The sequence below is a fragment of the Hydractinia symbiolongicarpus genome, chromosome 9 (assembly GCF_029227915.1).
Source record: "Hydractinia symbiolongicarpus strain clone_291-10 chromosome 9, HSymV2.1, whole genome shotgun sequence".
Lineage (NCBI taxonomy): Eukaryota > Metazoa > Cnidaria > Hydrozoa > Anthoathecata > Hydractiniidae > Hydractinia > Hydractinia symbiolongicarpus.
Window position 1 is genome coordinate 27,146,927 of NC_079883.1, and position 25,428 is coordinate 27,172,354.

At 34.2% G+C, this 25,428-nt stretch overlaps 1 protein-coding gene across 2 annotated transcripts; it reads left to right on the top strand.

Moving 5' to 3' along the window:
• Positions 1 to 7,031: 7,031 nt before the first annotated feature.
• LOC130656834 (beta-2 adrenergic receptor-like) lies at positions 7,032 to 21,111 on the top strand. 2 transcript variants are annotated; one of them, XM_057459773.1, is made up of 3 exons: positions 7,032 to 7,163; positions 17,883 to 17,946; positions 18,238 to 21,111. In XM_057459773.1, the coding sequence occupies exon 3, from the start codon at positions 18,245 to 18,247 to the stop codon at positions 19,286 to 19,288; it is 1,044 nt and encodes a 347-aa protein (XP_057315756.1). In that variant the 5' UTR covers positions 7,032 to 7,163; positions 17,883 to 17,946; positions 18,238 to 18,244; the 3' UTR covers positions 19,289 to 21,111. The 2 variants fall into 2 exon arrangements, with proteins under 2 accessions (XP_057315756.1, XP_057315755.1); XM_057459772.1 differs by lacking the exon at positions 7,032 to 7,163 and adding an exon at positions 13,619 to 13,747.
• The last annotated feature ends 4,317 nt before the right edge of the window (positions 21,112 to 25,428 follow it).

The window sequence follows — 25,428 nt, forward strand, 5'->3', positions numbered from 1 at the left end:
TTGGAAAAGGGTATTACACCTATATGGATGTGCAACATTGTTTACCTGTACTAAAGTGCTCCACCTGAATGTGTGGCACAGTTTACGGTTCTTATTTATCGCTCTCCCTAAGTGTAGTAGCGTTGTATTGTTAAGGTATTATTTATATTAAATTACCCGTATACGTCTGTCTGTCACGCAAAATGGTACCGCAAGTAGCGAGACGCACACAATGCGGTATAATTTTTTATAGATTACTTTTGTACATTTGACAAACCTTACTTCTAATATAATTTTAAAATATTTACGGGGTGTATTGTTGAGAAAACATATTTCGTTGAGAAGGGGTAACCAACAAAAAGGCTGCTAATGCAGTTATTCTGTAGGGCTACATTCGGCGTGTGCTGACGGGCCACAGCTGGTATTTCTAAAAATATTATAAAACAAATAAATACACTATAACTAATTACATAAAATAATTTTAAAAACAGGTCGAAATAAGTCAAAACTTTTGATTGGAGGAGAATTGGATCCTACCCTTTCGCCTGGTCTGCGAGCGCACGCACAAGTAGAAAACCGGCCTTTAAAGTCGATTTTCCACTAAACAAAATGTTCCCACGAGCATCTGAGCGGCTTGCGTCTGATGAGCTACACAAACTTATGACCCTTGCCTTGCCCGCTAACAGTAACGCGTTAGTTTCTTCTAGCCTGTATCCTACGCACTGCATGAAATATTTTCAAGTTCAAGATAATACCATGGGATAATACCTATTTATTTGAAATGATGAAACAACATTGTAAAGGTTCTATACAAAACAAGAAACTGGCGAACTCGAAAGATAAAGGGGACAAAATTACACGCGAACAAGAATCCGAAATCCTCAGACCTCAAGCTTTTCATTAAAATTTAAACCCAGAGATTTTTAAAAAGCTTGTCCTTTCATAGCTTCGTCCTCTTCTTGCCATGTCTATGTTTGCAGTATTTTGCTCTGCGTCATTTGTTTTGAATGCTCCCCGGCATCCGGGTCTCAGGCCCAACAGTTCGAGGTCCCTGAATCCCGGGTCACTCTTTTCTCGTATGTTCTTTTGCCAGGTATTGTCAAGAATTTTTAGTCATGCTTCATTACATTTATACAACAAGAGGAATTCCCGATTTGTGAATATTGAAAATTAAATTTAATTACTCCACATTTGATGACACGACAAAAAATCTGATTGTCAAAAGAGATGGTTAATTAAGATACTGTTGTAAGCCAAAATAATAAAATAAGTATGTTTTTTTCTTTATAACATTTTCATGGATAATCAATGATGTCACCGAGTAGAAATTATATGTTTATATTTGGCGTGATACTTACATGTGTGTTGGTAGTCTGGTATGCAATTGAAAAAGATACTTCGTTCAAAGTTACTATTATTCATCCTTTCAAACATAAAAGTCCTGTGTTAAAACACAGCTCGACCGATAGATCTTACTTTGCTACATTTGCGATCGCAATACCCTCAGATATTTCATTACGTAACAAACAAGCATGGTCGTATGTGTTTCACTGCGTTCCAACGGTGATGTCATGGCAGAGAATTGGCTTTAAGGTTATTGTTTTCATCGCTTTAGATTACCAACGTTTATCGCATCGCGCATTAAAACTTATGAAATTCGTCCTTAAGCATATGACGCAACTGGAAACGAAAATAGTATACATAGATGTGAAGGAAGAATTCACTCTTCGACTTAGTCAAAATATTCGTATTTTTACGTCTCACTTAGTTCGAACTCTTCGATCAAATGATTTTATTATAACAGGTGATTCTGACTTATGGCCAATAAACAAAGCTAGTTACTATCCTTCTCCAAATATAACAATACTGAGTACTGCAAGTGTTGGTACATTTAAATGGAAAGGGCGCTTTGTTAGACACGTCGCAATGTCATGCGTTGGAATGCCAGCTAGACTGTGGAAATACATATACCCAGTCAACTTTGATGTTAGTGACGAGGGACATTTGAATTACGATGATATCGACTTGCCCTATCTCTCTCTTGAAGGGATCTCTAGAAATTATTATGATTATACATATTTAAAACCATGGTTCAAAGAGATGGAATTGTATTGGGGTGACAATGTGTATAAAGCAACATGGCATGGTGGGTTATTGTGGTACATGGATCAGTGGTATCTAAGCCTGGGGATCGACAAATATGGGCAAAAGCATGGATATAGCGAAGTCCTATTCATGGGAAAGCGGCTGTGCAAGCGCATCGCGCGAACACGTTGGGAATTGACGCTCAATTACACGGAATGTCGTTCCGACGCTCATGTCTTACAAGGAGAAGTATGGGCTGATCCAACGTGGACAAGATTGATGATGCTGATTAAAGAATTGTATTCTAAAAAACAAATAAAATATCTAAATATTTACAGAAAGCAATTTGGAAAAGAATTTAACAAAACATTAGCAGCAGTAGACAGAACTTAAGAGATTATCAAATAAAGAAGATCTTATTGTTCGCATTTTTGCGACACAAATTATTGTGGTTTTTAAATTTCCTGAAGTTTTTCTGACGTTTAATATTACAGTTTATGCAAGAGTCTTGCATTTGACTGTTATTTATTGCGATTTGACTTCAGAATTTTAAAAATCAAAAAGCCATGAAAGGTATTTTACAGAAATGGATTAACAACCATTAAACATAAAACATTCACAAACAAGTAATTCTTTTCGCAACTTTGCACTAAAAATTTATGCTATTTCATAACAAACAAAATTTAGGCTCTTGTTTTTGCCTAAATTTTTCGATTTGTCTGAAATAATTTAAAGTATTAGAGTGTAGGGACGAAGTTGTCGTGATGCTATGGTAATGAAATTTGCACTGATATAATACCTAAACAACCCAGTATTTATTTGAAAAACTTTGCATAGTAATAATCAAGATGCTGACATCAGGAATTTTTATTATACAACTGGTTTTCTATTCATTTTTGATTTCTTTGCAGTTCTAATATTATAACCAGACATTTTTTTGAATTCCTGGACGCGCTGATTTAAAAAAAAAATTCTAATATCTGGGGCGGATGTCAGCGGGATGCAGGGCGCCCTAGGGACAAGGTTGCATTTCATAATACTGCTGCAACAGAATATCTCATTCATGCCTGACACCTTATTGTTCTTTATTTCGCTAACCTTTAACAGTTGTAATTTCTTTTCAGTCATAAGAAAAACGCGTAATATTTCTCTATTAGAGGCGTTTATTAAATGTTTTGGATTTTAGGGAAAGCGTTTACTTAAGGGGACGTTTAAAAAAGGAGTCGTTTATGAGAGAGGATTTACGGTAAAAAAAACTTATCCATTTGAAATTACAAGTTAGGAAGATCTTCAAAAGCGAACTGTTGCATAAAACCTCTTTATCATTATTTTTAATCCGATATTTATGCAGGATATTTATGCAGGATATTTATGCAGGATATTTATGCAGGATATTATAGCCACTTCAGTATGGACAATCATTTTTGTCAATAATTTTTTGAAACATTTTCCAACTTCAAGTCGTCTTCACGCAATCGAGGTAAGCCCACGCTGGTGCTAATTTTTTTGTACAAACGGTTCCCGCCAAAATGATAACAAACCCCCAATATAGTTAACATCTTGATATAACGAACCAAAGTCTATTTCCCTTTGGTTTTCTTTTTAGAGCCTTCTTACAAAGTGAACTCTCAATTTAATGAACCAAATTTTCGTCCTACAGACTCAAAAAACCCCGTTATAACAACTCAAGGCACTAAATGTCACAGAAACTCGGCAACATTTTCAAAGTTTTGTGCATCATAGGTATCAATATTATGTTTCGCAAACCAAACAGTGCAATGTATAATTGAACATTTCGGATCATAGAAATATTAGTAGAACAAGCAGTAGAAGAAAAACAAACCAAATTTTGAACTTTCAGATATAATCTTGTCAATAACATTTTCATCAGTCATATTTTCTTATTGAAAATGCTTACGAAATGAAACAATTGTTAGAACAACCACTGATTAAGAGATCATTTGCTAGGTTTGTGGAGACGTTGCATTGTGTAATGTAAACAAAAATTCAAAAATACTGCTTTGATTCGAATTTATTTTGATTTTTGGATTGTTTTGGAATAGAGTTCTACTTGAGCATTTCAGGCAATTGCATTGCACTCAAAACTATAAATTTTTAGTAGGGTTAAAAAAATACAGGATTTCAATCAATTAATCGAGGTAAAATTCCATTATTTTTAAATTACTCGGTATATGAACTCTCGTTATAACGAAATTTTCTTCGGTTTGCCTTGTGGCTTGTTATACCGAGAGTGTACTGTCTCTTTAATAATAGCCGTCGTCTGTCTGTCTGTGTGTCCGCGAAAGCCGTGTCCCGTAACGGAAACACGAAATTTTTAAATTGCGCATCAATACCAAATGCGATATATATCTGTCCACTTTGTTGCAACGGGTTAATTTAAAGGACGGGCGACCTCGTGAGTTTTTCCACGGGCTAACGACTTGTAATATCTATATTATTCGATTAAAGATTAACTTTATATGGCTTGAAAATCGTTTCTCTACATAGGACATCTTTTGTTCTCTGGGACCAAAAAACTTTCATAGTGCACCTATTATAACGTTTTCACCTTCTTAAATGAGAAATTAAGTAGTGGAACGCACTCACCAATCACAAGCAGAAGACAAAGATAGGTAGGCGTAACTCGGGTAAAATCTGATCTATTGAATTTTGGTCAAAATTTTTGATGTCAAGATGTCGGGAAAACCTCAATCTTAGGACCTGTAATTTTCGCAAATTTTAAATATTCGGAAATACTAAGTCGAGTTTAGAATAAATACACCCAATGAAACAATAATAATCGCTAACCAATCAACTTTTTCTTACCGTACTAAATTTATTTTTGGTAATGGTATCTCAGATAGTAAGTCCTGTTGATACCATTAATGTTTAGTTTCTTCCGACTGCACCAATTACATCATAGGCAGATTTTTCCGCCCGCGCGGGATATTTCGCCTTATCGAAACTAGCCTTTACTTTGCATGATGGAAAAAGTTCCAGATTGCACTTTACAGGACAAATGGCCAAAAAAAGTTGACGGAAGTAGGCCATGGGTTTTTAAATTCAAAGATATTAGAAAATACAGACAATGTAATTTAAAGAATGTACTTTACTTTGTTTGCTTTGGTATATTTCACGTACTTTAATCACATAAATAAATTCCTTAAAAAATTCTTCAGAAGTTCCTTTCCCGAAAATAAAAATTACGGGTTGCATTATAATACAGTAAATCTTAGCGAACAACCTTTATGGTGGACAGTGTTTATAGCGGATTACATTTATACCGGACTACATTTATACCGGACAACCTTTATAGTGGACAACCTTTATACCGGATTACAGTTATATTGGACAACCTTTATAGCGGACAAACTTTATAGCGAACGACCTTTATAGTGGACAACCTTTATGCCGGACTACATTTATACCGGACTACATTTATACCGGACAACCTTTATAGTGGACAACCTTTATACCGGATTACAGTTATATCGGACAACCTTTATAGCGGACAACCTTTATAGCGGACAACCTTTATAGCGGACAACCTTTATAGCGGGCAAACATTATAGCGGACAAACTTTATAGCGAACAAACTTTATAGCGAACAACCTTTATAGCGGGCAACCTTTATAGCGGGCAACTTTTATACCGGACAAACATTATAGCGGACAACCTTTATAGCGGACAACCTTTATAGCGGGCAACCTTTATAGCGGGCAACCTTTATAACGGACAAACATTATACCGGACAACCTTTATACCGGACAACCTTTATACCGGAGTAACATTATAGCGGACAACCTTTATAGCGGACAAACATTATAGCGGACAACCTTTATAGCGGACAAACATTATAGCGGACAACCTTTATAGCGGACAACCTTTATACCGGACGAACATTATAGCGGACACCCTTTATAGCGGACAAACATAATAGCGGACAACCTTTATAGCGGACAAACATTATAGCGGACAACCTTTATAGCGGACAACCTTTATACCGTTAGTTAATCTTTACGGCGGACAATCTTTACGGCGGACAATGATGTTTTGATACAAAAATAACACAAGAAAAAATTCAAAATAACGTTTAATACAAGTAATGCCTATTTTTCCAAGTGATAAGGTACGTCTAAAACTATGCTTAAAACGGAGAAACATCATTTTATTCTGATAAAGATAATTATTTCAAAATATGATAAATAAAATTACTCTTGACAATCACAAAAGGCACATTCTAGCATTCCCTTGTTCATACAGAATGCGTTCATATACATCCAGCAGACTTACGTCGCACAAGTTAGTATTTTACTAAACAGAAAGTCCTAATCTACACTGTCATGGCAGGACTACTTTGACCTGGAATATCTCGAAAACCAAAGCTCAAAAATATAAAAAAAGATTAACACGGTTTATATTAAGATCATAATGAACATTTTAGGCACAGCAATCGTTAGTTCTCCTTTAAAAGTAAATCCACTTTGTTATATATATCAACAGGAAAAGAAAAACAAGAAATTATTAATGCTTTTTAATTATTCCCTCAATTTTAAGGTTTTCCCAGAGATACATTTCCTGCGTTTAAAGTTTTACCCTGAAAGTTATTCCTCAACTGAACCCCTGCGAAAAAAAATTTCCCTTGGCTAGTAATAATTAATTACCAACTACGATAGCAGACAAAGCTTAATTCTATTGTTAAAAACCTGGTAACTAGACTTTATATTTTTAATGCAGCTGCCGAAATGAAAGTAATATACAACACGCCACGAGTAATCAATCTTTCATTGCGGCCAGAGTAACGCTATTCAGTTTTTATTTTATTTCGAGAAGCTAAAAGCCAATAGAATATATTTTCAAACAATACTGATATCTATAAATAGACTGTTTTTATTTCAATTTATATATACATACAAACTATAATATACAACAAATATGAGAGAAGAAACCTGTTTGCTAACACTACAAATGCAATACATTCTCCAATTTAGAAATACAATAATTGTCTATTGAATATATAAAGTTCAGTTATCAATTTACAGAAGGCGAGTATTTGCAGTAAAAAGTGAGAAACAGTTTTGTGCGGTTCTCTTCTTAAAGTAAGTCTGTTTTTATTGTATTTTCTTGTTAGTTTAAACCTCTTCATTGAGTTCGCTATAAGTCACAGTAAACGTTTGTCGTTAGTTTTGCAGAACAATTTCTAGCTACGATTAAGCCTTGAAAGCAAAAACTTTCGCAATTTAGAAGATGGCAAAATCAGGGGTAATAACTTTCGCGAGTACTAAGCTAGATCTAAATACGTACGACACATGCTGCCACATCAAAGGCGCTTAATACGAAAAAAAAGCATATTTTTTAAAATAGGAAAAAAACTTACCATGACCGTAGGACCCTGTTTTAATAAAGCGCTCTACATCGGGCCGTATTAAAAAAAAAAAACGCGGGAAACATGAAAAGTGGACAACAGGGATCGTACTGTTGTCTCAATAGACACTGCGATTACGTTTTTTCTTTTTTTTAAGTCATAATGACAACGGTTTCTTCATTTCTGCAGGAACTTTTTTTATAACAAAATTAACTTTTTGTTTGGTCCTAAAAGTTTCCTAAATCTAGAGAGCTTTGTACTTTTTTAACTGAGTTTTTATATAACAAAGCGTGCCTCTTGAAAATCCCAAACCTCTATGCAGTGTAACACTACCAATCTTTCCGGGATACTTAGAACGGTCAAACCCGTAGATTTCCCCTGTGTTCATGTCTAGTCTTTCTCCATACTTGTAATAGCAGTATTCTGTCTCTTCAAAATGGCTGCGCACTGCTTCATTACGGGTACCCCACAAAGTAAATAATTTCCTGACGGGTGAACCCATGGATTTCCTTACGGGCTAACGACAGTCTCTTTATTAACAATACTTGTAGTCCGTATGTCCCCTTGTAACACAAAGTCGGGTCGTGTTAGGGTAACACGAAAAGACGGGTGAACCCATTGGCATTGCCTGTATGTCTGTTCAAACTAGCTGCGCCACAGGTCTACTTAGAACCCCTTGCATATTTATTTCATTGCTTCATGCTAAAAAATAAGCAAGGATACACGAAATACCCATTCGGAACATAAATGTGTAGAACGGGCGAATTTCCGTGGATGTTTTCATAATAAGTAAAAAAACTTTAATAGAATCTCATTTCAGTCAAAGTGTCAACAACTACTTCCTTTCCTCCAACAGAGTCGAAACTAAAGTAATTATAGACACAACCTCGTCCTCAGGGAATCATGTATCTTTTTTGACGCCCCGATGTTGGTAAAGATAAGAGATGTCCTAAAGTTAATTTTAGATATATATTTAATCTCGCGAGATCTGTCCTAAACTTTTTCTTTAAGCTGTGACTGTTTGTGACAGATTGCTAATAACTAATGTATCCAACAAGGACAAGCTCTTTCCCAGGGCCTTTTTTCTATTTCTGACCATCTCCGACGGTGAGGTGTCAGAAAGAGAAAAAGAGGCCTAGAGACGAGGCTGGAAGCGAGCATACATTTCTCAAATTCTAAAGACAAAACACAAAGTCTGGCACATGTTTATCTAAGATTATTTTCAAAATATAAGCCTCGCAAATAAACCGTATTTAATTGTAAATTAATTAGTCATCTTTAACGATCCAAAAACAACTAACCACAGGCACGCGGTGTATGACCACATGAGTAGATCCGCAGAATGTTATGCGACACGACACAATTCTCTTAGGAGAGTCTAAGTTTTAGTTAAGGCTGTACTTAGGCTGCAAATGAGAATAACCATCAACCATGGTTATTCTTATTTGTGTTCTACTAAAAACGTTGTACATTAGATATTTTTTAACTATATGGTTCGATTAAGTGGTGGTGAAGATTTTATAAGATTGGGCGAAATAAAAAGTTAGGACAACAGAAAACAATACTAACTTTTTTAGTACGCTTTTTTTCTCTCATATCAAAAAAGGATACAGGTGGAAATCGGCTGAGTACGTTCGCAAAACTCTCTTCAAATTTTGGCAATATTCCAACGTTTTTACAAACTATGTGTTTATCAACTATAACATGTAAATTGAGGGTTGTTGTTGAAAAAAAAGCGCGCCATTTTTAAATTTTTTATTATTGTAATATCAAATACGGTTCACATCCTTTCTCCTTCAGCTGGTTAAAAATAGATGTTGTAGAAAAGAACATACCATTAATATTGTTAATATTGGCACACTGAAACTGGAATATTACTTCTAATTAATTTCGTGCGTCACTCACCACGCGCATGCGTTAGCCTTCACCGCAGATGATATGGTATATTCAATTTCTTTTAAAGCAAGTCAATAATTAACCGCATGTTTACACGTGCTTTCAAATACTATCCAATAATAGCATTTTTTCAATCCCTCCTAAAATAGCATCCATTCACTTTATTTATCTTATTTGGAATATTAAGGTGATTGGTTTTGGTGATTCTTCCAAATAAATATTTTCCTATTCAATGTTTGGCAAATACTAGTTGAGCAACCTCTTTCCCAGGTACTGCTAGTTGGTGCAGAAAGTTAATTCTCCTTCGCGTATAATTAATAGTGCTAAAAATCTTGTTGTAATTTGGATCATAACCTTTGAAAGAAAACCAAATAAACATTTCTCGTGTCACGCCATAATCGTGGGTATCTCCTACTGATCTTATCCTTAGTGGTTTTTGCCTTTTTCAAACTGAAATTGTTAGCCGTTAAGTTAGTGCTAGCGGTTTTAAAATCAAGTCCTGGAGACGAGATTGATCTGGTACAATGTCTCGCTGCAAAACCCAATATGCGCATTCCGCACTAAACGCCGCAATCAACTATATGTCTTCCCCTATAAAGACCGTAATTCAAATAACTTTACTTTATATAACCTTAGAATTGAAAATATACCTCCCTCTAATACACACTCTTCATCCTAATACGCCTCCCTCCCACTAAACGCTACCATCATATGTACGCCTCTTCTAATACACACTCCATCCTAATACACCTCCTTCCCACTAAACGCTACCATCATATGTACGCCTCTTCTAATACACACTGCATCATAATACGCCTCCCTCCCCACTGAATGCCATCATCCAATGTACGCCTTCCTCTAATACACATTGCGTCCTAATACGCCTCCCTCCCACTAAAGGCCACCATCCAATGTACGCATCCCTCTAACACACACTGCATCCTAGTACGCCTTCCTCCCACTAAACGCCACTATCCTGTGTACGCCTCCTCTAATACACGCTGTCTTACAATATACGACATTCTACGCCTACCCTTTATAAACGCCATCACCAAAATTTAGCCTTTAACCTTCTTATGTGTTTGTAATTAACCAATGAAATTATTGATGAGAATTTGCGACGCAGACAATAAATATTCTCATTTAATCAATATTGATCAAACAGATTTGAGTGAAATTTTTTTAAAAGTCTATACGGGCGATTTATTTCAACAAATCTAAAGACAAAAAAAACTGCTCCAGACAGCCAATCTAAAATTTGCCACGAATAATTGACTGTAGGTAAGCGGTGCAAATATTTACTTCAGATTCAGACATCTTTTTTTGTTTATTGTAATCAAATGAGTCAGATTAAATAAATGCTTAGCAAGCAATAAACAGTATTTTGTGAGTAATTTATTGGTTCTTGGTTTATTCACGTGATTGAATCAGCAAACGTATGACCTGGAACAAAACTGTTCGGTTTCCATTTACAGAAAAATAAGTTGCCTGTTTTGTTAAGTTTCTCTTGTTTTAACTTCAGCTGATAGATTTAACGCAAAGGGTTATTTTTAGATCTAAACATCTCATTTACTTGTTGTGTAACATTTTAAATGCCAAAACCTCTTTCTAACGAATTTTTTCGTATATATTTAGAATAATCTATTTGTTAGCTTATTTTCCTTATGGCGATTATTAATTCAGGATAACCTTATTGATGGGCGCCTGCAAATAGTTCTATTTCAAAATTTGTCCAAGCACAGTGATTGGTCATCTACTTAAAAAACTGAATACACGGAAAGCAAACTTTTTATCACAGGGCTACAAGAGAGCTTGTGAGAAAAATTACCATAGAGGTGTTTATTCGACTTAACATAATTATCTTACAAAACTTCTGTTGTTCAACAAAACAGAAGTAGCAACAATTTGAAAACTAAAACTACCATCAAAAAATATTTGCATGGTCCCTGACAGATTGAATTTAGGTTACATTCATTGCTTTGCACACGTGGTAGCGTTTACAGGAGAGTATGGGAAATGCGTGAATTATGATGTGCTTCTGATATCACAGTATTCTATAAGGACCTACGAAACTGATCTTTTTTTTAGAGATGGCTTAGTAAAAAACTTGCTTCATGATTTTTGTAGTGCGAACTAAAATTTTCACGTATACAAGGAAAGTTTGAAGACACAAGAAAAGAAACAAGAAGGGAAAAACTATATGATGATTTTAATTTATTTTAATGACAAGTTAAATAAAAAGGTCAGCTGGGAAAGATGCTGCTTTTGAAGAATGTCTATGGCAAAGAAGTAAAAGCTATTTCATCGACGATGTTATTAATTGTTGATTTAGCAATGCGAACAACTACTTAACTACCTACGGTTTTGGGTGGGGGACATACACATAACCTTGGTAAGAGGAGGGTCATGGTTGATACTAACTTTACTGAAATTTGAGATCAACTGGAACACTTTAACCCAATAAGTCCGAGAATGTTCTCTGCACAAAACATTTCCTCACGCTTAACTAGATTATTTGTGTTCTTTGTCTTTTTATTTGAGATGCTCCGCCTTTGGAAAGTATAAAACTAAAAGTTAGCATATTGCTTTCTTGGGCAAGTCTAAAAGGCTTGCGTCATGTTCTACTTACCCTTTATTACAGACCTAATGCGCATGCGCTTGGTTCATAATGTGAACCAGGCTTAAACTAAAGTCTATCTGTAGGTCTGAAATTCTAAAGATTTTCTAGTGCAACCCTCAGCATGCTGGGGTCTCCTTAGTTGCTATATTGACTACTTTCAAAAACATTTCGTCAGCCCTGCATTTTGTTTCTCAAAATACTCTGTTTATTAAAATACTCTGCTCCTCAGAATACTCTATTCCTCAAAATACTCCGTTCCTCTGTTCCGCTTTTAACGAAGAAATTAAAATATGTGGGAATTCTTTACAGTGTTATTGCATACAGTGTGGCTCGTGAACTCACAACACAATTGAAATATTATCGATGGTTATCAACACAAAACTACCACAAGTGCTGTAGATACCCTTTGAAATGCAATAACGAGAATTATTGTTTGAAAAAAATAAATGCTGATGAGTTTTTATTGGCAGGAAATGAGACAACAATGTTAAACAACGTGTTATGAAACATGGCTGGTTAAAAACCTCTCTGTGGTCATATAAGAGATGCGTTAAATATGTGCAAAAGATTACTACTGTTTCGGAAGAATGCGGATACACAAAAGTTCAAAACAACCATATTTTTTTTTTTGTCCTTCTTCCGACAATCCGAAAAAAAAAAATCGTTCGTCGGTAACTAAAAAAATTAACATACTTGTAGCCCATAACTGTTCATCTTTTTTATTATTTTTGGTCCAAATGCGTATATTTTTATTTTTTATACTATTATTTAATAAGAGGAAACAGACATAGACACGAGCATAGAAACAAAAAATTATTTGAGAACATCAAATAGCAGCCAGGGTGAGTTAAGCTGGTAGTAGGTTTACTGGTAAAAATCATTTTAAAATAATTACATCGTGTAGCGAAATACTATTTAAAGATGTTGGCAGAAATTATGCACACATGTAACCTGCACATCAATGTTAAATTTTTTAGGCCTGCTGTATAAATCAGTAAAAAATCAAATTTGAATTTAAAAGAAAATTAACACGTGATAAATACTCGTACCTTGATTGTTCTCTTCCCGAGCGTGTCAAAATAACTGTTAACAGTTCTAAATTGCTGAAATCCTTAGGGATCAAATTAAAAATTAAGCGCGGTTGATATGAAAGGTAAAAACTCAGAATTAAAGCACTTACGTTCGCCTTAACTGTTAAAAGCCAATAAATTTTTAATTTCTGAAATCCCTAATGACCCAAGATATCGAGCGATAAAAAGATGAAAAAGTGGTAAATACGTTAATTATCGAACACATGGTTCTAAAAGCAGACATTTTTTCTTGACGAAATATAGCTTAGATGTGGCGGTCATTAAGAAATGTTTAGATCTAAAATTGAAGTAAAAGATTTAAAAAAAAACGTTTAAGAACTAGACTTGAAAAAATGTCTAATATGCTCCCGCTTTTTTATAAGCACTTTTTTTTGATAAAAACATCCATATATATGTAAATTGATGATAATTTGTCGCTGCTTTTAAGTAATAAGAATTTTCAATTATTTCAGTTCTCAAAGTGATGATATTATTTTGTACTGTTGTGAATCCATCAGCTGTATTCGTACTTGCGTGGATTTAAAATAAAATTGCTGATGTATTGCCGTAATTAAAAATAAATTGATCTCTATTTTTGGTTGCGGGAAATAAATACACAATGCTCATTAAAAGTGTTAAGTGAGAAAATCGAATCAAAAATTAAGAAATATTGTTGAGAAATACAAGTTGTCATTAAGACGCCGGCTTGTGTCAACGTTAGACGATACAAAGGTATGCTATACTTTTTTCTTTCCTTAGAGAAATTTATGTCAATTCTAGCTAAATTTACTTGGTAGGTTTCCTCTAAACAAAAGAGACATATTTTCTTGAAAAATAAATGTTTTAAATTTATTTTTTTACTAAAAAGAAATACTTCATGCTCCGAATAAACGCCCAGTCGTTTATTAAATTTTTTAATTAATTAAAAGGGTGTATCAAATCTTTGTGGTAGAAAATAAATTTAAAATTGTTAGTTGTCTTGTTTAAAAAACAAAACAAACAAGTATTTAATCTTATCGGTTATCGAAGCATTACGCTTGTAACTTATTTTGTACCGCCATTTTTCTTTTGTTTGCTGTTTTTTTATTCACGCGCGCCTTTTTTTACATTTTCTGCCCTTTGACATGGGATTATTTTTAGGGCGGGTTGATAAAGCGAGCGACTTATGATTGGCTAGTTGTATTGTGTTTCAATTTAATTTTTAATATTCTGTGATGGATTTCACGAAAATAAGTAAAATGACGTATTTATTCCCAATTTAGAACTTTCTAGATTTAGTACAACGTTCCGGAATGATTTGATATAATTTTGTATAGTAATTTCCTAATTTGTTGAACCTCAACCAAAAATAGCACGTACTCAAACCACGACTTCTGCTGGCAAAAATATAAAACAATTATTACTCATGGATGTGGCTCTCATTTTATTGAATCTCAATTTTTTGACAATCTAGAGGTGCTAATTTTTAAATTCCCCTCTCGGGGAAAGCCATTGTTTGCATTTGCTATAACACACTATAATCGTACCACCCATCCACCCCACCTCACTCCACCCCGACCCCCAAAAAACAATAAACAATAAAAAATGCTGAAGCCTAATGCATGTTAGATATATTAACGACGCTTTAAGAGCAAAAGTTCCGAAATAACGCGATTAAGAGAGCGATAGCATTATCAAATTAAAACTCCAGCATGAAAGTTAACTTAACAATGAAAGTAGATTTTGATAAAGTTTTCCTATGTGACTGATGTGATAAATTTGTTTTAACTTTAGGAAAAATTGTTTGTCCTTTTTTAATCTGATGTATATGCTCAAAATAAAAAAGAAAGAAAGAAAGAAAAACAAAGTCTTGGTGTTTTTCGAACTTGCATTTTCACAAAGTAATGACGAGTTACATTCACGTTTTAGTGTTGCGGCTTTTTTATAATTAAAGTAACAATTCGGAAATTTTACAATCGATTTAGAAGTAGTATATTCACAAATTATAATGTGACGAGTTTGTTTTTTAACGACTCCATATCGAGTCCAGAAATAGACCAGCTATTAATATGTGGTAACCAAACTCTCATTATCACCGTTTAAAAACTATTTAAAAATATTAGTATTTATCTCAACCTAGTGCAACATGGCTTTAAAAATGTCCTAAATTAAAACGGCGAGTATTCCCGGTCAAAGAGATTGTGGCGCGCTTTTATATAGATGATACAGAGCTTATAAAACATTTTGAAGAAAAACATTATTTTTAAAAATAGAATCCATCCTATTAAAACATGAAACGCGCATGATTTGATAAAAATAGATTTGTCATTATTTCTGTTCAATCTCTTTAACCCTACTTCCTTATCCCATTTGAGTAAGGTTGTTAGTTTGCAAATATTAATAACTTGAACAGTTCAAAAACAATTTAAAATTCGGAACACGTTTGGTATTAAGTTATATTTTTAGTTGTGATCAAATTGGTTAAAAATAAGAATAAGTTTTGAACAAACTTTGGCTCAAGTTTTAAGCGTAAGAACAACTCTGAGACATTAAACACTGTATGTTGTGTGGAGTGAATATGAAAGATAGGCAAATTCAAAACAAAGAAGTCGAGTTTAAAAAAGGTTAATTAACTAAAATCATGTCAACGTAAAACTTAGCCAAAGTATACTTAGCTTTGTTACTTTGAGAAAATGAAGAGCTTAGTTTCAACTAATTTTGTTTACATCAACATTAAATAATTAAATATAAATTCTTGATATCAGATTTTTGCGTTATTTGTCGCTTTTAAGCTTTTTGTGTCATTGCGAAAATGCTGCCAAATTTAATCTTTATTTTTTAAAATTTCTGTACTCCTCTTTCCGTCTCTATACACGCTTTTATACAAGAATAGCATTTTAGTTTCAACATAAATATTTTTAACTTTTAGATAAAGATAATCCTAATCATTTGTAGTGCGACACTCTTTTAACGAATACTTGTTTGTACTTTAATTTAATGCGACTAAGGTCGGATTTTCCCCTAATTAGAGTGCGAACCAGATAATTTAAGGGATATTTTTTTGATTCAAAGTTTGTTTAAAATGGCACAGCTATAGCAGAAGTAACTGCGTACAACGAAAAATGAAAAACAAAGAATAAAAAAGTGATAAAAGAAAGAAAATGAAACTCCAAAAAAAATAAAACTCAACAGATTTTTTTTTATTTTTTCGCATCTAGTTAGTGCGATTAAGGTGAAATTTTCCTCTTATTTTTAGTTCAAAATTAAATTTTCGAAACAAGATAACTTCCTCTAATTATTAGTGCTACATAATTTTAAATTAGAGGAATGGCGGTAAGATTAAAAGAATCGGCGAATGCAAACTGATGTAAAAATCACCCCTAACCTGCTGTTGTTGAAGTAGCCTAAATTGAAATAAAGACCAACTACTAGATTTTGTGGGGAAAACACTTCAAATAAAAGTTGCTTCTTTGGTTATACCCATTTACAATGCAAGCAAAATTTTAGGTTCAGCATATTAAGATATTTTCTTGTCTGATCCTGAATATTCTTATAAAGGGTTACCGCATTTTAAAATATATTTTTAATACTGCCCCAATTGAAACTGTCTCACAAAAAAAACGTGTATGAAACCCCATAACCACGCAGACCTCTTCTCTCCTACTGTTTGAATTTACAATCCGTTTTTTTTTTTGTTTTTTTTTTTAATGCTGAACAAAAGTAAAATGTTTCACGGTCGTTTAAAGTACTAGTGACGTCACGAAGTTTTTTGATGGTACCGACAAAAGCCATGACAAGCATGCTTCGTGAAGTTACTGAGGTAATTATAGAAATTACACGCTACTAAAGAGCTTTAAATATTTCTGAAACATTTAAGCTATCTGGGATTACGCAAATTTTTGTAAAAAAACATTCCAGCTGTTAAAATTAGAATGGAACGTGTCTAAATTAATCTTCTTGTTCCCAGCACGTCTTTCTTTTAGCATCCATTGCTGAGGTTGAAATATGGTAATGACATATTTTCCTTCTCCGTTACATGAGCTGTGTTATTTTAACTTTTTTATGAAGAAGTAGATCAATAGGCATATCTTTCACGCACGATACTCAAATTCCGCACAAGTAATTACAAAAATAGATTGCATTCTAAATATAGAAATATAGACTTATTTTTATAAGGCACGTGCATTTTTTAGTTACTTCGACGTGTCTGGACAATACCTAAAAAGTTCTCTTTTTTATGTTTCGACTGAGACTTGCGAAGGGGACGAATATTCTTTTGTTTTTGTGAGAAGAACGGACCCCGATATTTTCTTGCACTTTAATCCCTGAAAGGGGCGGCGAAGCAGATGGTTTCGTTGCAGTCCATACGTCACAAAAGCAAAAAAGTGCCTTGCGGAAGGTTGTTCTAAATTTACATAAATCATATTTTTAACTTGTTTGCGTGGCGATGAATCATGGTAAACCTATGACGTCATAAATTTAGCGTTAAAATAGAAAGTGAGAATTTGTTTCCTGCATATTTTTAATTTTTTTTATTTATTTATTTTAACCCACATTTATTTACATTCTTTTTTTTCCGAATGAAATCATTACCCGAGAATGATCATTTCCCTTATGTGCATATAGCACTTACTCTAAATAAGCCATGCTTTAAAAATCGTCATTTTGGAGACTATTTGGTCAAACAAAGCCCTGGACTCTCCAACGTATTTAAATTTTAAATAGCAAACATATTTAAATATCAAAGTATCTACGCTGGAGAGCATCCCCCATTGTTTTTTTTCATCATGCGGCATGGTTTCTATTATCTTCCACATAGCTCATCAATTAATTAATATTGTCAGGTAAAAAGAACAAAGAGTGAATTGATAATTTGTTCTATATTTAGATTAGAATAAGCGCTACTCAACATGAGCATGTGTTAGTTCAAAAAGAAACGCTCGAAGCACAAGGTACTGTTTATACTTTATTTTTTTAAAGAATTTTTTTCGATTTGTTTTTCGTTTTTTTTGTGAATGTGAAATGTGCTTTTTATTTTTGTTTATTTTTTGTTCTTTCTTTTTTGTTTCTATCGCTACTTTCAATATCTTTGTCGGTTCAAATTTGGAAATGAAATTTTTAGAAAGGATACATTAGCGAAAGAACTAAATAGAGTTTTTCGCATTTTGTAAAAGTTATTTCTCACAAAAAAATTTTTTTATGAAGTTTCAGTAACGTGTTATTTTATTTCTGATTTTGTTTAGAATCATCATGAAGTTAGAAGAAGCTGCATTAACTATATTCAGTTTAATATCAATTACAATCACGTTATTTGGAATGTCAGTCGGTATAACGCAAAAAGGTTGGCGAAAGCGGGACGGAATTCTACTATTTAATACCTTCACCATAGATATTTGGTTCTCTATTTTTGCCGTCTGCATGGCCGTCCACACGGAAAACGAAAGAATCTTCTCCAATCTGTATATGTTCATGTTTTTATTATCATGGGCCAATCAGGCTTTAGTGACGATTAACAGATACGTGGTAATAACTTTTCCATTTAAATATAAGATCATACTGAATCGATCTAAATTGACTGTGTTAGTTGTCACCATCTGGTCTGCAGTTTGTTCATTTATTGTGTTGTCATGCATCTTTCACTCTTCATATTCCAAACCAAGTTACGAATACACGAACCATTCTGTTGTAATGTGTTTTGCAGCGTGGCTGCGTACGGATGTTATTATTAGTATGCTTGCCGCACACGGTGCACTTTTACTTGTTGTTTACGCTTTCGAATTTTCATTATGGCGGACGGCCAAAGGTCATCAAAACAGATACCGTTCGATAACGCATGCCGTCAGAATGAAGGAACAGAACATAGAACATCCTAAAAAACTAAGTGTAACTCAAACACTGCAAAGGCGTTTCAGTTTCCCTCAAAATCAGGGTATGGCGGTTAAAAGAACGCCCATGTTGCTTTTAGGAGCGCACCTTGTATCAATTATACCGTATTTTGTAGTTTGTATCTTATTCGTGGTTAATGGTGAAGCTGTTTTAGAAGAACAATATTTTCCTAGACTATGTGTTATGTCTAAAATCTGCATATCGTTCCGACCGTTAGTCAATGTTTCAAACCACTTATCAAAAGCCAACGTGAGGAGATTTAAATCATTTTTAATCCGGACTTGTTCAAATAACCCATCCAGTGAATTCTACACCGAGTACTATATAGAAAATCAAAAGGCAGTGGAGAGTTTAAAACTACGTCGAGAGTCTGCTCAATCTATGGTCACAGAAGTCAGTGTTGTATAACCTTTTTTTAATTTTTAGTTTAATTTTTAAATTTTGCGAACGTCTTAATATATTTCAACTTTGTAAAAGTTACCTTTTAGAGTTCTTGAAAGAAGTTTACACTTTACTCACAACCTTTTTATGACAGTAATAAATTTTGCCCAACCTGGTGTTCTTAAAGTTTTATCCTTTTGAGCTTTGAATAAAACTGTACAAAACAGCGTGATAATAACATCAGTAGGATAGATATAAGAATAACTCAGACCAACTTGATTAAATATAAAAAATGGAGATTCAGGCTCCGGGCAATATTTTTTTATTCAGAGAGAAAAAAAGACTTAATTAAAAATTAAACTTGAGGACGACATGCCCCAGGCTTCTTCCTCCTTCTGGTCTACTATTTTTAGTTTAGGATTGGAGAACATAAAACAAAAACCCCTTCTATTTTTATAAAAGCGCCTTAGGCGTTTTAAGGTTTTTAAATGCAAGAAATTACATACGAATGCTTTCTCCAGTCTGTCTTTTTATTAGGAAGAGTGTTTTTGTTTTCTATTTTTCTCACTTTTGTATTATCGCGTTTTGTTTTTTGTTTTATTTTTTGCTTTTCTATTTATATACGTCTTTTTTTAGTAAAAACTTGTGCTGAAATGATAAAACTTTCATCACCAATGTACATATTTTTAAAATAAATTATTTATATTGAGAGAGATATTTTTGTTGGAAAAAAACTCACGCACGTCTTCTAGATTTCTTTCATCTTTTTTAATGCTTTTATCTACCCCACCATTTTATATTACCAGATTGTTTTATACTGTTACAAAATCAAATTTTATATATATTTTCTAAAAAGCATTCCGGTAAAACAGGAAGGAAGGACCCAAATGCAGCATTTTGATCTTTGTAATATCCCACTTTTCCATATACCTGTACTTGCGCGTGCTTTATTAAAGTTCAAAGTGCGCACGCATCAAAGTACTTAATGTTTAGGACAGCCCTTGGGCCACGAATTTTTGGTGTAAACGTTTGTCCCGTTAACTTTTAAATAGCGTGAACGTTTTTTTTAACCAAAAGTATTAATATTTTATGAATATATTTTTAGGATTCCACTGGTAACTGACGTGAAATAACATGAATTAAACAAAAAAACATACAGTGCGAGAACTTGTCAGGCCCGGCGAATCGGAATTGAAAGTGGAGGGGGGCAAATATATGTAGTATCTAAGGAGGCCCCACCATGGTTGGGCCGACGGGCCGAAAAATTTTTGAATTGGCCTCTGAAATAACCTTAAATGTACCTCAAATTTCGAAATTTTTATCGGATACTAAAAAAAAAACCTTAATTCATGCAAACTTATACTTAATATCTGTTTCCTTAAACAGATATTAAGTATAAGTTTTTGTTAAGTATAAGTTTTTGTTTTTTAAACAAATGCAACCATTTAAAATCATAAAGTACATTTTATGAGAAGTGTTAACAGAATCGTACAAATAAATTTGTAGCAAAGCAATGCAATAATTAAAACCTCAAAAAAAAATTTTTTCCTAGCAAAAAAAGGGGGGCAATAGCCCCCCTGGATTCGCCGGCCCTGTTTGTGAGGTATATACGCCTAGAAAACATGCTTTTAAGGTTTATAAAAGAACATTTTATATCATACATATATTTGGTTTTCTTTCATTGGTTTAAATACGCCATCTGAAACATGATTTCTGGACAGTTTTGAAAAAGTCCATGGTACTTTCCTTATATTTCATGCTCTTCTCGCACTGGAGGCGAGAAGAATAATCTCGCACGTATTTTTGTCTAGGTTTACGAAAATTACTGCTCAACAAAAACAAAAACATCAGTTAACAATTCTTTTTTTTTCAAAAATGTCATCCACGTGTTGGTTCTATTTTCGTACAATAAGCTTTTTCTTCAGTGGTAAATATGCATAATAAATTAAATGTGCAAAATATATCCCCCGCCAAAGTGGACAAAAGTCTACATTTGTATTTTTTGTTAGCTTTCATTTATATAAGTTAACATTTATATTTATATGGTCAAGCTTCGTGCATACAAAGTCAACCTTTTTTTTTAAATCAATTTTCATTTATATATTGCTAACTTTTTGTGTATAATTCAACAACACATAATATGTATGTTTAGATTTATTATATATTAGAAACCTTTTTTATTTAAGCATGTATCACACCTATGAAGCAGATGCTGATGCAGAAGCAAGTTAATGTGAGCATGACTGAAGCAAGTGAAGCAAGCGTGAAGCATGAAGCAAACGTTGAAGCAAGAATATCAAAAAAATTTGATATTCTTGCTTCATTGTTGCATCTGCTTCACGCCTGCTTCATGATTTTTGTAGTGTAAGCAGGTAATGCAAGGTGCGCAAGTGAAGCAAATGGTAAAAAAACAAAAAAACAAAAAAACAAAAAAACAGAACTTATGATAACAACAAATATGGCAGATAAAAAACTTGCCAAAGTTGTGAGGAAATATACAATTTTGTATGATAAATCCGATAAAGACCGCAAAGATAAAAACAAAAGACTCCGAGCTTGATAATGAATTGTTAAAGATAATCGTTCAGCAGGAGAAATAGCTTTTCCAAATCGAGTATCATTCTTTGCTATTGATGGACCAATGACATTTAAAACGTACTGAAACGACTCAGGCGACATTCGATAATACCTGCAAAAGTTATTATATAAAACAAATTCTTTCCGCAAACTTATGCTAAAAAATTATATAAAATTCTAACTTGAAATAAGATTTTTCTGTCCCCAAGCAGCACTTCTTGAGCCGCGTATGGTAAACACCACGTTGTTCACGATGCTTAAAAATTTCGCGAACCCATACTTTTCTTAAAATATTTAGAGTTTTTCCTTGCGCCGTCGTTTTTTCAACAACAAATATCCCAAAATCATAACTAAATACTCCTCTTCATCCATGTTTATCAAAAGAATGCAAGTGATCTTCTTGCGCTAGTGTGAGCTACTTGCTTCACCTCTTGCTTCACTTTTTGCTTCACACTAACTGCACATGCTTACTTCACTTGCTTCTGCACCTGCTTCATAACTGTGACACAGGCTTTATATATCAAACTTTTTGCATGTGTGTTAAATGCGCAAAGTAAATGCGCGTGCAAGTGCGCGCATCACTTTTCGTGAAAAGGCGGGAAATCATCCTAAAAGATGGCTGACAATGTAAATATTCTGACCCAACTTAGAACACGGCCCGTCTTAGGACGGGATGGACCATCCTTGGACACGGCGGCCCATTTTTTGATACGGTGGCCCATCTTTTGACATGCTACCCTGTCAATTGACGGGCCAGGACCAACTTGCGACATGGCGTTAAAAGATGTTTGCATACTTCAAGACCTTGTATTTAACGTAAACTAACTCCAATAAAGTGAAAAAACTGAACCTGCTACAACTTTTGCCGAGGTATTGTTGTATATGGCTAGCTCAGATTAAATCGAATTATGCATTTCAAGATTGTTGTGGGTAGCAAAAAAAACACTACTTGCCAACTCTTGGTGCAAGATCATATTTGTAATTTCATAGTATATATATTCACAGGTATATAAATATAGCTAAGCTGTTGTTTAAGCTATTTTGCTATGTTTAATTTTCAATATAATCTTTGATGAAATTAATGCAACTTGAGAGCAAAAATCGTTTTGGCTGGGGCATCCATGATTGAAATATTTTGTTATATATTCAAGAAACAGAAAGATTATGACTATGATTTAAAAAAGTATTTTAAGTTAATTTATGTTTTATGTGATCAGTATCACCAGTTTCGAGCAGAGTCCTTAAGGATAGTTAACTCCTATATGTACGGAGGTCTGGCACCCGAGGGCCAAAATATGCTGATATCAGCAGCAAATATCTGAAAATCATAAGGCAGAACCACATTTTTTCACAATTACCCAGAGTTCCTCGACGTTGTCCGTCATTTTGGCTAGCGCTGAAACTAAACTTGTTACTAAGACGCGGTTGTAAGCTCAGGGATCGTGGCTTGAAACTAAAGACATGCAAAGAAATGCCATGAGTAGTGCAAGGGAAAGAAGAGGAATTCTTAAGTAATTTTTTTTCAGTGGATTTACAGGAATTTGAGGTACCCCACAATGAGTAGTAAAGAACAGAAACGCCTCTCCGATGTCTGATGATGAGGGATCTGGATAATATTTATTTTGTGATTTTAAGCTACCTAACCAGTACCATGCCAGCACTCCAGGGCACATTTGTTATTAGATAATTAAGTGATAAAGTACAAGAGCTAAATATAATACTTTAATGAGAGAGTGTACAGTTAAGTTTGTCCCATCTGATGATACGACTTTTAAAAGCAAGAGATTCCTTTGTCAATAGTTGGGCCTGAACCAACTTAAGACGTGTTTGCATACATTTGTCCAAAGTTGGGCCAGGCCCGTCAATATATGGGCCATCCCGATTGCGAACACACCGACCCGTCTTTTGACGGGCCGGCCTGTCTAAAGACGGGCCAGTCCCGCGTCCAAAATTGGGCCAGTGCCTGTAGTTGGGTCAGAACATAAACATTAAGAATTTCTTGAACAAGTTGCCTTCTTTAATTTTACAAGCAAGAAGACAAGTATTTGCAACGAATCAATGTTTGTGAATTTTGGTGTAAGAGATTAGAGGATTGTTTGCAATTTCTGATAATATTTGGTCGAAGAATAATAGACGTAGGATGTGAAAACTTCGATGGAATTGTCAGTTTATTAGATATAATAGTGGAAGAAATCCAGTCTTTAAAACAAAGATTTGAAAGGTTTCTCGAAGAAAACGTTACTTCAGAACTTCAGCAAAATATTTGCCCAACTAATTCAACTGAAAGTTGTTGGGGCGGACGTTGTACAATCTGATGTGGAAGATTTATTTGATATTTATCGAAATTGGAACGATGTGTCAAAATGTATTGGTGTATCAACCAAAACGTTAAGAAGAAGGAGAATTCAGTTTGGTGTACATATACTCGAGAAGAGTGGTCAACGAGGGTATTACTCAAAAATGAGCCACGCAGATCTTTGCAAAGTTGTGCAAGAGGTATTAAATGTTCTTCCCAACGCTGGCGAAACCTACATTACTGTATCATGTCGATCAAGAGGTATATATGTACAACGACAAAGAATCAGAGAAGCAATAAACGAAGTCGACCCGGTCAACCGGGCGTTGCGCACTCAGTACTGTAAGAAGAGCGTGTCACGTGAAAGCACGTCTTTGGTAAGTAAAAGTTTTAGCAATAACCATTTTCATAAAATGAAATGCTGCTGCTTTACGGTTGATGTATTCATTTCTCTTAGGCACATAGACGGGCACCGCAAGCTTAAACGATGGCGCTATGGATGGGTACAGTCGCTTAATCATGTACTTGAAGTGTAGCAACAACAATAGGTCTTCAACAGTGGCAGGCACAGCATCCCGTCGCGTGTGAGAGCTGATTTTGGAACGGAAAATGTGGAAGTGGCCAGATTTATGCTTAACGAAAGAGGCATTATTCGAGGCAGTGTGATATGCGGTAAGTCAGTGCACAACCAACGTATTGAACGCTTTTGGGGTGAAGTGAAAAGAATTGTCGTTCAACAGTGTCAAAATATTTTTTACTTTCTTGAAAATGAGCAATTGTTGGATCCGTTAGATGAAAGTGATTTGTATGCGCTTCATTTTGTTTATATACCGCGAATCAATTGGGCCTTGCAAGAGCTTGAAAGGGAGTGGGCTTTCCACCCGCTTTTAATAGCGGATAACAAATCACCACGTCAATTGTGGCATATAGGTATGACAAATCTGTTGAATACAGATCCAGAGTCGCTGGAGGCAGCTGAAATATCAAATTGGGATGATTATGGTATAGACGACGATGGTCCGTTACCGCACGTTCAATCAGATAATGATGTGCACGTCCCTACAACTAAAGCTTCGTTGTGTGAAGAATGCTTACCTTTATTTCATCGTACTATTGAACCACTATATGAAGATGGGAATGAGGGAATCAATGTTTACTCATGTGTAAGAAAATATTGAGCATGTATACAAAAAAAGTTAAACATGCATACAAAATGTTGAACATATATACGAAAAAGTTGAACATGTATACAAAATGTTGAACATATACGCGGAAATGTTGAACATATATTTGA